Source organism: Mustela lutreola, chromosome 8 (genome assembly GCF_030435805.1).
Source record: "Mustela lutreola isolate mMusLut2 chromosome 8, mMusLut2.pri, whole genome shotgun sequence".
In the NCBI taxonomy this organism is placed as follows: domain Eukaryota; kingdom Metazoa; phylum Chordata; class Mammalia; order Carnivora; family Mustelidae; genus Mustela; species Mustela lutreola.
The window spans coordinates 42,709,068-42,724,931 of NC_081297.1; the positions used below are offsets into that span (position 1 = coordinate 42,709,068).

The 15,864-nt window shown below is 48.6% G+C and overlaps 1 protein-coding gene across 41 annotated transcripts in view; it reads right to left on the reverse strand.

The window, feature by feature from the left end:
• Positions 1–15,864, reverse strand: part of CACNA1C (calcium voltage-gated channel subunit alpha1 C) — a 744,856-nt gene that overhangs the window by 635,113 nt on the left and 93,879 nt on the right. For 13 of the 41 annotated variants that reach the window (XM_059184395.1, XM_059184393.1, XM_059184390.1 and 10 more), the window contains exon 1: positions 14,667–14,804. The exons of the other annotated variants lie outside the window; for them this stretch is intronic. In XM_059184395.1, coding sequence (XP_059040378.1) covers positions 14,667–14,715 — 49 coding nt within the window. In that variant the 5' untranslated portion in view covers positions 14,716–14,804. Of the gene's footprint in view, positions 1–14,666; positions 14,805–15,864 lie in introns of those variants that run through there. 41 annotated transcript variants of the gene reach the window in all.

Sequence of the window (15,864 nt, forward strand, 5' to 3'; positions counted from 1 at the left end):
ATAACATTTTTGTTGTGAGGTTATGAGAGGGAGGGGATAAAGAAAAAATAATAAAATGTTCCGTTCTCAGGAATTTGATATACTGACATAATTATAATGATATAAAATCATAGAGTTTAATACTCCACAAAGGCTAACCAGTTCTCCAGAGAACCAGTATCATAGGCTGGGAAGCTTATCTGGTGTGGAAAGGAAACATGAGAAGACAGGAGTGGGCAGGTCCCACAGTCAGGTCATTCTCTATGTAACCATCCTTAGGCTGGCTCTTCTCATCTGAATTGTCCAGAACACTCCTATCCACTGTTGAGCATGACTGAGGCCAGCAGGTCAAGCTCCTTGTCCATGATGCCTAAGACAGTGTGTCACAACCTAATGTTTGAGATCCTCCTCCACACCAGTCCTGATGTCACCCACTCCCTTCCATCCTTGTGTTGAACATGACCTCTGTACTCTGGAACATGCACTCTCTTTTGTGTCAATGCCCACAAGGTTCTCAGCAAGCCAAATTGTGAATGCTTCAGTATATTTTGTCGCCATTCACCTACCTTCCACACACATGCATCCTAGCCCACCACCTTCTACCAACCCTTCTTACACTGCCATCATCCCCTCCACCCTGGCTTCCCAACTTCTTCATGTTCTTATGTTCCCCAGAAAAAGTCCACCTGCTCCTCTGTACATTCACTCAGCACTCAAGAGGCCAACCAGCTATCCAGACAAATGATCTATGTGAACAGAAGCAGGCTAGAAGATTCAGACTCATGTATCCTATGAAAATTATGTGTCCTAGAACTTCTATGCCACCTCGATTGTCAGAGGCAAGCACCTCCATTCTTCCACACCAACTCGACCTTCACTTATCTCTGGCACCTTGACCTAGTTAGTGCCTATCTCACTTTAGCAAACTCGGTTCTGGGGAACATTTCTCTAGGACTGCTGACCCCTAACTCATGTTTCCTGACCTCAACCACATTCCCTTTGAGACTTAAGAACCCTTCCTGGTATCTTTGGGATGTCCCATCATATTTTCGACTGTTACCTCTTCCTGTGTCTTCAAGCTCTGACTATACTACAACTGCCCTCACCTGTGTCAGGATCCAGCATTGCCATCTCTGAGACCCATAATATCTCCTTTTTCAACTCCCCCAACACCACTCTATATTGTCTCATCCTCTGCTCACTGTTGGTCTACCTCTGAACTGTACCTCCTTGGCTAGGGTTTAACCTCCTGCTCCTGCCCCTCACCCCACTACCTACTGCCTTCTTCCAGATCTGCTTCATCAATAGCCCCCACTTCCATGTGCAGTCTCTCATGTGCCAACAAATCCATCTCTTCTTTTCTCCTTTGTAGTCAAAACTCTTGAGTGGTCCACATGTGTCTCCCATCACACCCCGCCATGCCTGTAGAGTCTCACTGACTGCACAGTGATCACTCTGAGCCCATTCTCAAAGTCCACTGCTGCCACCCAAATCATCAAATCTAGTCAGGTTTTCTCAATTCCCATCTTCCCTACCCACTTCTCCACTCCCTACTGGTAGCAATGGCTTTCTTCCACCCCCCTGACCATTCTGGCTCCATCTGCTCCATTGTATGCCACTCTTGTCCTTGAATGTAAGGACTCAATCTCCAGCCCCTTCATCATTTTCTTCTCTCTGTTCCCTCTCCTAAATAATTTTATCCATTTCCACATCTTAAATATCACCTTTAAATGAACTCTAGTTCTGCACATATGCTGGCTATCTTCCACTTACCCTCCAAATCCCCCCTCTACCTTTCCCACCTAGACAACAGCAAAGGGTTCCCTTGCCCTCTGGCTTCTGTTAAGAAAAGCCCTTCTTCCCTCTCACACCTGGACTATGGCCTCAGAATTGTATCCCACTAGCAGTCTTAGCACCCCCACCTCATCCTTTACCCCACTATCTCCCTAGTCTTCTGGAAGAGGAGCTCTGACCACACCACTCCTCACTCAAACACTATAAATGGCCTTCCACTGCCTACCAAATGGGATGCAAGCCCTACAGCCTGACACAAGGGCTCTCCACATGTTACTCTTTTGCTGCCATCCCCACATTCTCTCACATCTCCCAGTACATAACCTGTACTCTAATCCAATTCAACTCACTCTTCCTTTAAAATCCAATGAATAAGGTGCCTCATTAGCACAGTAGGTAGCGCGTCAGTCTCATAAAATCCAATGAATATGCCTTTCAACATATTATTGACTATACTGTTCTTTCTGTTGGGAATGTACACCCCTTCTCTCTACACTATTTATGTCCACCCTCCAAGACAGCTTTGTCATCACATTTATATATGCTTTCTTTCTCCACTTACTCCATCTAACTGTGTCGCTCTCCTTTAAACCTGTAAGCTTTTCATCTTTACCTCCCTGTAACGTCAAACTTTCTGCCTTGTATCTTATAGGTGTATCTGTAAACTTGGGTGTGTATCTTACCTCCTACTAGACTATATACTCCCTAAAGGAAGGGATAGTCGAGAGCCTGCAATCTTGAAGGTCTCCTTGAATCTAGAGATCCCAAGAGCAAATTGCCTTACAGATAACAGTTGTCATAACTTTCTGTGAATGACCAACCATCCAAATTCTGGAAAGGGGAAAAAAACAACTTAAAATTATTTTCATCACAATTGGCATGAAACATCCCATTTCAGGGACATGTCACAGTCAACTTATCTTAGGAAAAGGTTTCTTATCTCCTGATCTTTCAGACAGCTGAGCATAGGTCAAAAATTTTCCCTATTAAATAATTGAAAAAACAAAGCCACAAGATCCTATCCAATGCAGACCAAATATGAGATCTGAGTCACTATAATCCCCTCGGATTAGAACTTGGAACCCCAAGCTGACCTGGCCACCCAGACATGACAGCAGAGGCTCTAACCTTGAGAAACACAAGGTAACACTTTAGCTCTGGACAGTGGCCAAAACACACCTGTAAACAGGATCAGGGAAGGGATGTGAAGGCAGAGGCTAATAGGGAAGAATGCACTCATAGTTAGAGTAAACCAAGGGTATTGGTCTTCAAAGTGACCTGCTTCTTCATCTTAGCATACTGAGCTCTGCTAATCTGAGAAAGACACACACACACACACACACACACACACACACACTCACACGGAGATATATATTTATGGCCAGGCTGAACCCACTAGAGAGCTTAGTATGAGGCAAAAGATGCACAGGCTCAAAGTCTAACATAACATATTCTTTCAAAAAAATTAAAACTGATGAGTTTTTTTTTTCCATCTCTAACTGGCAGGTTGTTGAAATTCTGAGTCCATCTTTCTTTATCTGAAAATCTGGGAATCATAAAACTTGTCCCACGACTTCAATGGATTTTTTTTTTTTTTTAGATAAAGTAGAAGACATGAAAAGGACTTAAAAGAGTATTTTAAACAATCAAAATGTAAGGGGATATTGTGAATTTTAGGCAAAACAATTCCCCAAAACAAAAGCCACCCCAAGATTGGAAAGAAGCATCCTAATCATTAATTGGGCCATTACCCCCAGCACAGAGCCATCAAGTGTTAAAAATTTCCCTTTGCTTAACCACTCCTTTCTCTCTTACTCCCCTCTTGCTTTTCCTGATTCTCTCCCTTGCTTCTTTTCCATCACACTCCCCTCTTGCTTTTCCTGATTCTCTCCCTTGCTTCTTTTGCATCACACTTTTTTTCCTTCCTTGCCTAGACTTCAAATGGTGTGAGGTCTAGCCAAGAGCCTCCAGGCAGCTCCAAAGCTGGGAGACAGAGACCACATCAGCCAAGCCGAATGGCCTTCCCACCAGGAGGACGCAACCCACCCACACAGCAGGGGGAGGCATCCTCTCCCAGGGTCCTCAAGGTTGTCAACTGGATCCCGCTCTCCACAGGCATGGGTGCCCCTGGACCAGACAAACAGACGGAGAGATGGAGACAGACTAAATAGCTTTGTCTTGTCAAACAACCATTTCCCGTCAAGTCACAAAGCCCAGTCGGCACAGAGGTAAAAGCTGAACTGGATGGAGAGACCTTCATTATTTTTTTGGAACGGAGGCGGGATCAAAAGACAGCTGCTAGATTGTTAAATACCTAATTAGAGTAGAATTTCTGATATAGGCCCCAGCCGCCCAGAGAAAATACTGGATTCTCATTACTGACACAAGGGAACTCACTAATACTATATTCTCCTCTGCACAGGATTCAAACTTGGGGAGCCACACAAGAAATGGACTCTTAGAGTGAAAAAGTCATAATTCAGACCCAGCAATTTCACTCCCAGGTACACACCCGGAAGAAGTGAAAATGAGGATTCAAGCACATACGTATATCCCTATGTCCTTTGCAGCATTGTGCACGAGAGGGTTTTCACAAGCCAAGTGTCCATCCTCTGATGAACCAATAAACAAAATGAGGTATATACTAAAAATGGACTATTATTCAGTTGTGAAAAGGAAGGATGTTCCGACACCTACAACAACAGGGATTAACCTTGAAAACATACTCAGTGAAGTAAGCCAGGCACAAAAGGCCAAGTGTTGTACAATTCCCCGTATATGAAATACCTACAGTAGGCACATTCATAGAGACAGAAAGTAGATCAGATGTTACCAGAGGCTGAGAAGGGGGAGAAATGGGGAGCCCTTGCTTCGTGATTACAGAGTTTCTGTTTGGAGTGATGAAAAGGTTTTGGAAGTAGGTAGGGCCCATGTTGTACAACACTGTAAATTAATGCCACTGAACTGTAACGCTTGAGAATGGTTAAAATGGCAAATTTGGTTACATTTATTTTACCATAATAAAAAAAATGTAAAGGTCATCATTCACATCTTCTTCAACTATCAATAGATATGACTCGTAGACTTAGCTTTAGTGAGACAGTTAAAAGAAATAAATCTGAAAGCCATTCTTTCCGCAACTGAAAGTGCTTAATCTCACCTCCAAATGACACCTAAAGTCCTTAACTAATCTCGTGCTTCCTTTTAACTGAATCATCTATCATACAGATTGTCACGACACACCTAGTCCTGAAATGCGTGAGATGTGCTGCCGACAGCTAGACTACACAGATGAGCTCCAATTATAGAATTATTATTGCTCACAATAATGCATGAAAAATCCATACAGAAAAAAAGGAAATGCATGACAGCCAGGGACGGACAGTAGGAGGAGGACGGGGAGGGTGGAGAATGACTGCCAGTGGGTGGGGGCTTCTCTTTACGGGGATGAAATGTGCAGGAATTAGACTGTGGGGACAGCTGCACGACTCTGTAAAAATACTAACCACCACTGAGTTGTATATACTTTAAAGGGTGAATTTCACGGCACCTGAGTTATAGCTCCACAAAGATGTGATTTAAAAATAAAGAAACAAATAAATTATGTGTGAAGTCCAGGGAGGTCAGCTTGCAAGGATGGTCCCCTGAACTCCTCAGAATCTTGTAGGCTAGCCCAAGGTAGTTTTCCCCAAAATGGCTGGGTAGGGTTCTTCTTTCTCCTCTTCCCCATATGGAGAAAGAAAGAACAAAGGCTTTGAAAGTCAAACAGACCTGGATTTGATGCCAGGCTTCAATATTGTCTGGGTGATCTTGACCACGATACACAAGACCTTTGGTCCTCAGTTTTCCTACCTGAAAAATATCAGTACCTGCCCCACAGGACTGATACAAGGACAAAATGATACTCAGTGCACGAAGCCTAAAGGACATTGCTGGAGACACATGAGACATTAAATGGTAGTTATCACTCCTGCCCCATTCTAAAATATACAAAGGAAGGAGTGATACTTCAATATAACTAATCTTTTAAAATAAAAATGAAAGCATGGATGATTCCACAGATCCAAGACCTGAGGCTGGAAGGGACTCAGCTCCGTGGAAGCTCTGGCTTTGGCTGGTCACGTGGAGTGGATAAACAGCTGAACATTTTTTCCTCTTCGGTGGCTGCTTTGTGGTCCCTCAGCACACCCCTCCTCACAATCCCATCCTCTAGCTATTCGTTTGTGCCCATGGTTTCTGCCTGGGCACACTTAAATGCAAATTTTCCAGCACACTTTTTAATGATGAGATTATTTTTGTTTAGGAAACGAAAAGCTAATCTCTCACTTAAGATGTGAAAGTAAAGCCCTTTCCTATTGTGATGTGTCTCAGTGCTCTATGGTTCCGTCTCTCTACAAACCTCTAGCACTTTTATTATATCAAAAAAAAAACCTCATTGTTGTGTTGTTGTTGTTGTTGTTTTCTAAACCCAAGGTTTATATTAGAAGCAAAGTTTTATTTTCTAGGCAGTCTGTCCTTCTGTACTGAGGCATTGTGTTTAGGTTTGGGGAATTTGTGCCACAAAGCAAGGAGATGTTTGTTTGTCCAGGTGGTGTCCTTCCTGCTCTCAGTGGCCCTATTTCCAGACATTTGGACCATCAGAGGACTTCCGACAAGTTTGGCTTTGGACCTTAGGCTGAAGGCAGGGCGCCCTGTGCTGTGGGTGAGAGAAGAGGACAGCAGGCAGACAGCTGCTGGGCCTAAGGAAGCCCTGTGTCCCCAGGTGTTGACCCTCTGGTTGGAAACAGCAGTCCAGTGGTCCCCCATCCTGGCATCCTATGGGCCTCACGTTGGTCCATGGTTGTGAAGAACACTGAAACACCAGGCTTATCAGAGCTGATTTTTCACTTCCTTGATTATTCTGGTTATCAGCCAGACTACCTCAGCCTATTTCGTTTTGTTTTACATTTCCATCCTTGAAATTCTAAATCATGTCAGCCATCCAGCAGCACCTACAAAGTTGTCTGAATCGCTCTGAAAGTTGTTTCATGGCCCTGCTTTTTCAAACCATAGTGGTCTGCCCTCTGATAAGAATGACTGATATCTACAGCGTGATTTACACTTTCTCCCATACGGAACCTGGAACCTCGCAGCCACCCTGTGAAGCTGACCAGCTAAGGATTCTTATCTCCATTTTAGAGATGAAAAAACATCAGCCTTGATTCCTTCAAAACTCTCCAAGAAAAAGAGCAAGTCAAAGAATGTGACCCCGATCATTTTTCTAGCTGTAGCCTTCTTTATTTTTATTTATTTTTCTTACTTTTGCTAACCAACATCTTTGAAAGGTTTCAGTCCAACATGGATTATTTTGGAAGGACACAAACAATGCAAGTGACTGAACATGACACAATGGTCACAAAGTAAACACAGCTTAATTGAGTAATCAAGCCAACATTTCTGCCTGCAGGCTATATGGGGAGAACATTCATTTGCTGCCTGATTTTGGCGTGGTTCTCTAAAGGACAGGACACAAGATTATTTTATTTTCTTTTTAGCTAGGTTCAAGCAGGCAATACTGAGCATAGCCAAGTGGATTAAAAGAACCCTCTCCCCCTTGGCACTTTGGCAGCATGAATATTTCATGAGATTATCACAACACTATGTTCTGAAAGGGTGGTTTCCTCCAGGGATCTCAAAGGCCACATCTCTAAGGACAAGTCTAGCTCACGCCTCCATCTTAGAGCTAGAAACCAAGTCAGCCTCCAAGGCCTTCCAGTTGTTCATGTATACAATCATCAAGGCAGCCAACAAGCACTTTAGGGATGATGGGAATGACAGAGGCAGGTCCTAGATGAACTCCTTTCCATGGGTTGAATTTAAACCCCTGGTCCTTATTTAAATGTCTCCTGGGAAGAGGGACAAGGGTCCTATGAGACCAATCCCAACAAGGAAGCATGGAGAAGCTTTTGTTCTTTCAACTCAGGTGGCATCCGTGGCAGTCTGTCCCCTGGCCAGCTGCTACCCACATGTGCCATGGTCTCTACCCTGCAGTTACTGTGTGTCCCTGGCCTGGCCAACTGCAAAGCTGCCAACAATTCGCCAAGGGGAGTCCTACAGCACAGCCTCGCCTCTCATCCCCCTGCTCTTTCTTGGGAGCTACAATGAGCCTAGAGTGGGACAGAAAGGGAGCACGCAAATAAAAACAGCTCAGAGCTATATCCGTCAGCAGACGGCATAGTGATCTGAATTTTGTCAGAGCTCCTCTTGGACGGGTATGAACTTTTACTCTATGGTCTGAGCAATTTATTTTTAAATCTTCCCAGTGATAGATATCCCCACCCCATCCCCACTCTGCTTCCACCTCTAACATCTCAGGGATGATCTCAAGGCCAGTACAAAGGCAGGATTGGAGAGAAGTAGAATAGGAAGAGGGTGAAAGGTTGAGCAAGCAAAATTTTTCCAGAAACACTAAGCAGTACCCTCTTACGGGGTTTAACACCTACCAAGTGTGGTCACAAGAAAGCAGGCAGAAAAAGAGCCTGAAGATCTTGTTCTTTGTCACATCCCTGCCTGAGCAACTGACTCTAGGAGCCTCTATTTTCTCAACTGGAAACAGAGTTTGTCCTAAGGTTCCTTAAAATGCTCTGATCCTAGAAAGTAAATTCTCAAAGAGACATTACATTTATTCGATGTCTGTTTGACAAGCACTTCAAAGTTCATGAATCTAGAACCACCCCCTTCCCACCCTCTCTCTCTCTGTCTCTCTCACACGTGCGTGGTGCCAGAAGACGTTTTTAAGTGAATGTGTTACGGAGAGCAATGGTTTGGTGGGGCTTTTGGAAGGGGAGGAACTGAAGAGTTCTGGTTTCTTGCCAGTCAACCCACCCTTTCCTCATCCTCTGCTCCAAGCCAGATTTACTATTCCTTCCATTCCCTTGGTCTCTGGGGAAGTTAGGGTCTATTTTCAATCTCTCTTTGACTCCTGAGCTCCAAGCCCAAGCGGTTCTCCTTATGTCCTTTAGATCACCACTTAAATTTAATTCAGCTCCACAAGTAATAACCATGTTCCCCAAATTCCCACCCTCTCCCCAGACACCCTCCCCCCAGTCATCTGAGTCTCTTTCTGCATCCTTCTCCCGCCAGCCTGGCTCCCTGAAGCTCCCAGCCATTTCACAGCTCTGTTTAAGAGGCCCTCCTGGGCTTTCACCCACATGGCACACAGGCTAAAGGCTCTCAGGGGTCCCAAGGCTCCTGGGAACCTGAGACTCCACTCCAGTTCCCTTCTTGCTGCCTCCAAGGGCTCCTAAACCATAGACAGAAAGAAGCAAGTGTCGCTGCAGCATTTCAGGCAGGCATCTCCATTGGGTCAGTGCCACAATGAATGCACGAGCACCCATCTGGGAATTAAGACACACAGAAGACCTCTCCCATGGTACCTGCCCTTTACGTTCCAACAATCACGTTCATTGCTTCAGCCCTCCATTTTGCTTTTCCTGCCAGGGGTTCAGTGAAAGCCTATGGACCGGCTTTGAAACAGCACTGAAAATCATCCCATTTTCCCAGAGGGATCCTGTCACTTTTACTTGTTTTATACAGTATCCAACCCTGAGGTACATGTAAACAGGTGTTTACTAAATTATTTTAATAATGACAGCCATGGTTTGGAGTGTTGTTTCATTATCAGAATGTTTAGCACTCATGTTGCTAAATATTTAGCCCCTGATATTTTGCAAAACAATTCCCCGGGCCTTTTTTTTTTTTTTTTTCATCAGTCTTCTGTTCTCCTCTCGTGCCCAACGTTCACTGAGGCAACAGTGAGGACGGGATCTCAAAACAGACTAAATCAGTGTGATTATTTTTGCTGGTTTGTCTTGTCGTTAAGTCTTCAGGTGTTTCCCCAAACAATCTATCCACTTTCTTTAGTCTGTGTTGGAAAATAAAACCGTCTCCTGCTTTTGAATGCTGAGCAAGGGTTTCAGAGTCTGGCAAGGGGGCAGAGGGATGACACAGGCTGACCTGTCCCGACCACCTCACAAACGGCTGCCTCACTGGGCAGCGGGAATTACTGAAAAGGAAGAAGACCCTATGGGGCACTGAGTCACCCCTTCTTAACATGGTGGCAAGGGCTCCTCAAACCTCAGAGAGTTTGCCACAACAACTAAGAAAGCCAAGTGAAGTAAGGGCTGGAAACACCAGGAGCTAGAAAACATCACTGAAAATTAGAACGAATCTCAGTTACTGCCTAACCTGGGTCTCCGGAGCTTTTCTGCCATTACCCAGCAGGAGCCCAGCCAGACTCATAAACAGAAATCAGCTGTGAAGTGTACCCAGTTGTTTTTGTGTTTTTTTCCCTAATAAAGTTAGAAAAATGTCTTCTTGCCTTTGAGCCGGCAAGCTTTGTAACCCTATAGGTTAGGGCTTCCAAATCCCAAATTTCTGGTCACCTCATGCTCCACTGGGCTTGGGAAGTAATAGCCCCTCTGGTGACTAAACCGTCTATGGTAAATCAGGGAGAAAATTAATATATGGCCATAGCAAGTTGGGATAATCGCCCAAAAGGCTCCCTCAAGACTCAGTAGAATGCCGTCTGTGCAAGAGGTAAACAGGAGTCTGACAGGTAAGAGTGTGTAAGAGTGGGAGAAATCCAAAGTGGGTTTGCATTGCCCGAGGGTGGCAAGGTCACTGAGGGACTCAAGTCACCTGGTTGCGGCGGGGGGGGGGGGGGGGGGGGGCCCGCTCTGGTGTATGTGGTAGCATGGAAACACACACTGGTCTTTGGGGTTCTCTGCACTGGAACAGGGATGAGCGTAATCAAAGCGTCACAGCACACGAAATTCTCTACAAACCCTCCCAGTAACTTTCCCCACCAAACCCAATGGGAATGCCCCTTTCCTGACTCCTAAGCCCTGGAGCGCCACCTACTGGGAGAGGCAGAAAGCACATCCACCTTGGGTCTTCCTGCATCTGCACTCATTCCTTCATGGGGACATGCACTCACCCGTCATGTATTATGGGTTTGGAATGAGCGGGGACCGGTGCTAGGAGTGAGGACACAAAAATCAGCAGGGCCTCGAAATCCCCATTCCGCGTACTTCGGTATAAGTCCAAGGTCTTATATACATAGAAGAACCCACCTAGGGCTTTTTTAAGTCAAAGAAAAAATTGCAGGAAGAGTTCAAGTCATCACCAAGACTTGATGACTTGGTGATGGGGCTAAGGGTTCACCACTTCATTTGCAAAGTACTATATCTAGAACATCTACCTGTAGATATTTACCTCACTTCACATGAGGTAAAATGTCCAAACAGTCTCAGGGGACTTTATTCCTCTCCACAACTTGCTGGGTCCCCAAACTGCATTAATCTTTTGTGTAATCTAAAATATATGTTCTTTATGCTGTGTGTGTGTGTGTGTGTGTGTGTGTGTATGCACACGCACACGTGTACCCACTTCAATACTTTTACTGTGTGTTTGATGGAAATAATGACTAATTGGTTCTTGTGATATAGTCTATTATGTATTATCCTGCTACACTGGAAAGTATCAGAGCAATACTAGCATGATATTCAGAGCCTCAATAGCCCTTTTACTCCGGTTTCCTCCATGCAGTATCCAGAGAAAGAGAAGCTAATGTCATGCTTTCTATAACCTACACAAGCTGAGGGACAAGTGACATTGTTCTATGACCATTTGTAAAGAGTTAACTGTGGGGGCGCCTGGGTGGCTCAGTGGGTTGAGCCGCTGCCTTCGGCTCGGGTCATGATCTCAGGGTCCTGGGATCGAGTCCCGCATCAGGCTCTCTGCTCAGCAGGGAGCCTGCTTCCCTCTCTCTCTCTGCCTGCCTCTCCATCTACTTGTGATTTCTCTCTGTCAAATAAATAAATAAAATATTTAAAAAAAAAAAAAGAGTTAACGGTGATCACCATTATTATTATTACTTTATTATGATGATTACTATTCCACTGTATTGCTAAGTAGTTAAAAGAAAAGCACAGTGTGTCTTCCACTCCCAGAACACATGTTTCTCCCCTCTGCCTTGTCTCCAGCAGATAAGGGACATTCTGATGTTTTATTTGCTAAATGGTTGACTATTAAGAAACTCATTTGCTAGCTGGAGCCTGCAATGGAAAATCAGCCCAGAAAAGTGGGAGGTTGGCGTGGGACCAGAGCAGATGGGGCACGAGAGGTGAGGCAAGGCCCACATGAGCCACTCCCAGCCTGAAACCCAGGGTCGACAGCCAGTCCTTCAGCGAATCTTCAAGATATTCCTGTGCATTCATCACTGGTCTCCATACCCCATCCTTCAACACACACACACACACACACACACACACACACACCACCAAAAAGCTGGGGAGAAAGGGCCAATGCATTCAGTGCCTTCAAATCTGTCAGGAGGAGAAGAATGTAAAGCCCGCACTGGCAACTTTTTCAGTTCTCCACTCTTTGGTTCGTCACCATCACTGATCTGAGGTAATCATTTGGCTTCTCTTCTCTCTCTCTCTCTCTTTCTCTCTCCTGAAACTCGAGGCCCCATTTATGTCTCATCACCCCTTCCGTTATTAAACCACAGCAACCCCTTCCTCGTAAATATTCGTGCTTTTCCAGGTCAGCCTTCCCTACCTCCATCACCCTCCTTCTCTCCTCCTGCAAAAAACCAGTACCGGCCACCAAGGAAAGAGGGATGGGGAATGGAGGGGAGACAGGAATCCTGTGCTTTTTCACCTGAAAACTGCATCCAGGAATGGAGGCAAAATTGCTCCCGTGAATTATATAATCACTGCAGCTTCAAGGGAAAGAACTGGAATTCAGGTTGCCATAGTGTTTGTTGGCATGTTGCTGGAAAAGCAGAGCTCCTGGCCACGGCTCTCTGGCTCCTATCCCTCCATCTTTCTCACAAACCTCTCCAGGGTCACTGCTCCTACTTTTAACGTGTGATCCCTGCATATGTGTGAGGTGGGGGGAGGGGATGCAGGGGGACAAAGGGGCAAAAGAAAGGAAAGGCACTAAGAGGGGGTTTCTCCTGCACTAAGAGGGGGACCTGGTAAACTAGTGAAGATTATCGTTAGGTGAATAACAATGCTTACCACAGTATACTGCCATTGTTAGTGACAGTAAGGACAATACTACTGAGCTCTCCTCAAGGCTGCTCATGCTGAGTTGAGAACCTGGAAGGGAGATATCCATCCCCACTCTTCACAAATATCACCCTTTCCTTTGTGTTTCTCACCCTCAAGCTCCTAATGCATCCACTGCTCCATCTGCTAGGAAGGGGACAGAGGACAGGTGACAGATGGGGTCATGGCACAGAGAAATCCAGGGACAGAAGCTGCCCTTATGACAAAGCCCTGGCTCACCAAAGAACCCATGGCCCTTGACAAAATTATTTCTACCGGTGGGTCAAAATCCACACACTGCCACCCCAGCTGGAAAGCAGAGGGGCAGCTAGCTCCAAAATCAGTTTCAGGTTGGACAGAGACCAGGCAGGTAGCTCTAAAGGACGGGGGCTCTGTCCCCAAATGGTGGAGATGGGGGCATAAGGAGGAGGAGGCCGGAAAGAAGAGATATGGAGGCAACCCCTGCACCAGGCTGGGGTCCTCAGAGAATCACTAAAAGTACCCCAGGAAGTAACAGGACCAACAGCGACAGGTAATCAGGAGGATTCAATTGACAGGAAGAGTGTAAACAGGGAGGCTTGGGAGACTGGGAGAGAAAAAGGGAAGACTACACCCAAAAGAGGCAGAGAAAGCCATGGAGACAAGACAGAGATGAAGCTGGAGGCTGCCACACTCCAGCAAGACCATCCCTCCACACTCCATCATAACCTGAGCTGCTGAGCAATGCCAAAACATAATAACTTGTTAATGGGGGGGGGGGGGGTAGAGAAAGTTTCCAAGAAGTGGGGAGTTACCTGAAAGCCTTTCCCCCTCACTGGGGGGAGCTGGTGACACTTGATGCCAAGGATGGAGATGCTGGGAAAACACTGGGCAATAGTGTGGAGCCGCGTGAGCTCGGCACACCCTTTCATTATTTCCTTAAAACATGAAAAAGCAAAGCCCACACACCGCCCGAATTCTAACTGCTTACACCCTCAGGTGCTAGCCCACATGTGGGTACGAATCAGAATACACGGGGCGTGGGTGCATTTGGGGTCAATGGCAGGAGAGGTGGGTGAGTGTAGGTGAGCCGAGGGAGAGAGGGAGATGGGGAGAGGGAGACCCAGGGAAAGAGGGAGGGAGAAAGGAGAAAGGCAGCCGGGAGAGAGGAAGAGAGAGAGGGAGCGAGGGAGACGGGAAAGAGGGAGAGAGGCGCCGAGACTCACATCTGCATCCCGGGCCCCCACCCCGCCACCTGGAGCGCGCTGCGGGAGAGAAGGGCCGCCGGCAGCGAGCGGGATGCCCGGCGGCGGCCCGGGGCGCGAGGCCGACCTGGGGCGGGGTGCGCGCGCGCGCTCCCAGCCGCGCCCCGAGCGAGGAGAAGGACCCCAGCCCCCCCGGCCCCGCGGCGCTGGCGCGGGAGCCCCCATCCCCCTCTCCCCACTCCCGCCCCGCTGGCCGGGCAGTTGGGCTCTCCAGGCAAACGCGAGAAAGCGAGGCAGAGCAGACACTTGGGGAACTTTTCCCCCTCGCCTGGAAATTCATAGGAAACACATGCTCGGGAGAAGCCGGGCACGGGGAGGGGGAGGGGCGGGAATTTTCCGCTCCCGCTCCCGCCCGGGTCCCGCCGGGCTCCCGGCCGCTAGGGCGAGACCGAGGCGCCCCGCCGCCGGGCGCCCCTCGCGGCCGCAGCCCGGGGCAACTCCGCAGGGACCGGCCGGGGGGCCGCGGGGAGCGCGCGGGGGAGAGCGGGAGAGGGGTGGAGAGGGCAGGGAGACCGGGCTGGAGCCCCGGCGAGGCGGCGGGGTCCAGCCTTACCTTGATGATTTTCCTCTGGAATATACATCCTCGTGTTCTCATTGACCATGGACCAAAAATTGTTTTAAAAGGAGAAGAAGCCACGAAGAGGAAGAAATGGCAAAACACCCCCAAGCGGGTCTGGATTAAATCCCTCCTCCGAGGTCGGCTTTCGTGCAAAATTCAAGGAAGCCGTGGATCTGCAGTATTTCTTCTTCCTTTCTGATGATTACCTGATTCCCATTATTGCATCAAACACCAAAAACTGCTCCTTTCCACTACTGCCTCCTTTTGTGAAATTGTAATGCATCCTCAGTACATCCGGGCCCCTTCCAAGAATTTAGCACCGCACCTCTGGCGGCTACACCATTTGAAAAAATCAATCGAGAGAGGCAGAGCAAGAAGAGGCGGAAAGGAGGGGAGTGGGGGAGCGGCGGACCCCCGGACGGGGGAGAGGGGTCCGCCCAGGCCAGCAGGGGGCTGAAACGTCTCCGCCCGCTCGTGCCGAGTCCTCCCCGAGGCCCCCCGTCGGCTTTTCTCTGTCAAAAAGATCCAGCAACTCCTGAGGGCGAGCAGGCAGGAAGAGGCGCCGCCGCCGCCGCTCCGGGCCGCGCCGCGCCGAGCGCCGTTCTGGCAGGGAGCTGTTTCTGCAGAGGCAGGGAGAGGGAGACACCGGGCGCGCGAGAGAGCGCCGCGCTCACTGCCGCCCAGCCCAGCCCCGCCGCGCCGCGCCCGCGCCCTCCCCTGCCCGCGCCCGCCCGCCCGGCGCGCTGGAAGCAGACGCGCTGAACGCTTCCAGATGTGGCGGCGGCGGCGGCGGCGCGCGGGGAGCCGGGCGCACGGCGCAGGGCGCACGGCGCGGACTTGAGCCCGAAGTTGAGCACCCGCTCGGGCCCTCGGCCGCGCCGCGCGAGCCAGCCTGCTACCCACATGACGTCAAGGGGAGCCAGGCGAGGCGGCCGGCGGGCAGAGGGGCGGGGGTGTGGGGCCGCGCGGGGCGCCCCGGGGGGAGGGACGAGGGGCGCGGGCGGGCCGGGGTGCGGACACACCCCCTCGCGCCCGGCCGCGGGCACCGCGCCACCGCGCCCCCCCCCCCACACACACACACCCTGCCCGCTCCCGGCCCCCGGCCCTCGTTATCCTCGGCGGCACCCGTGCGTCCCTGCGCGGCCGACCAGGACGGGAAGGCCTCTGTGAGCGGAATTCCAAGAGGGGGGAA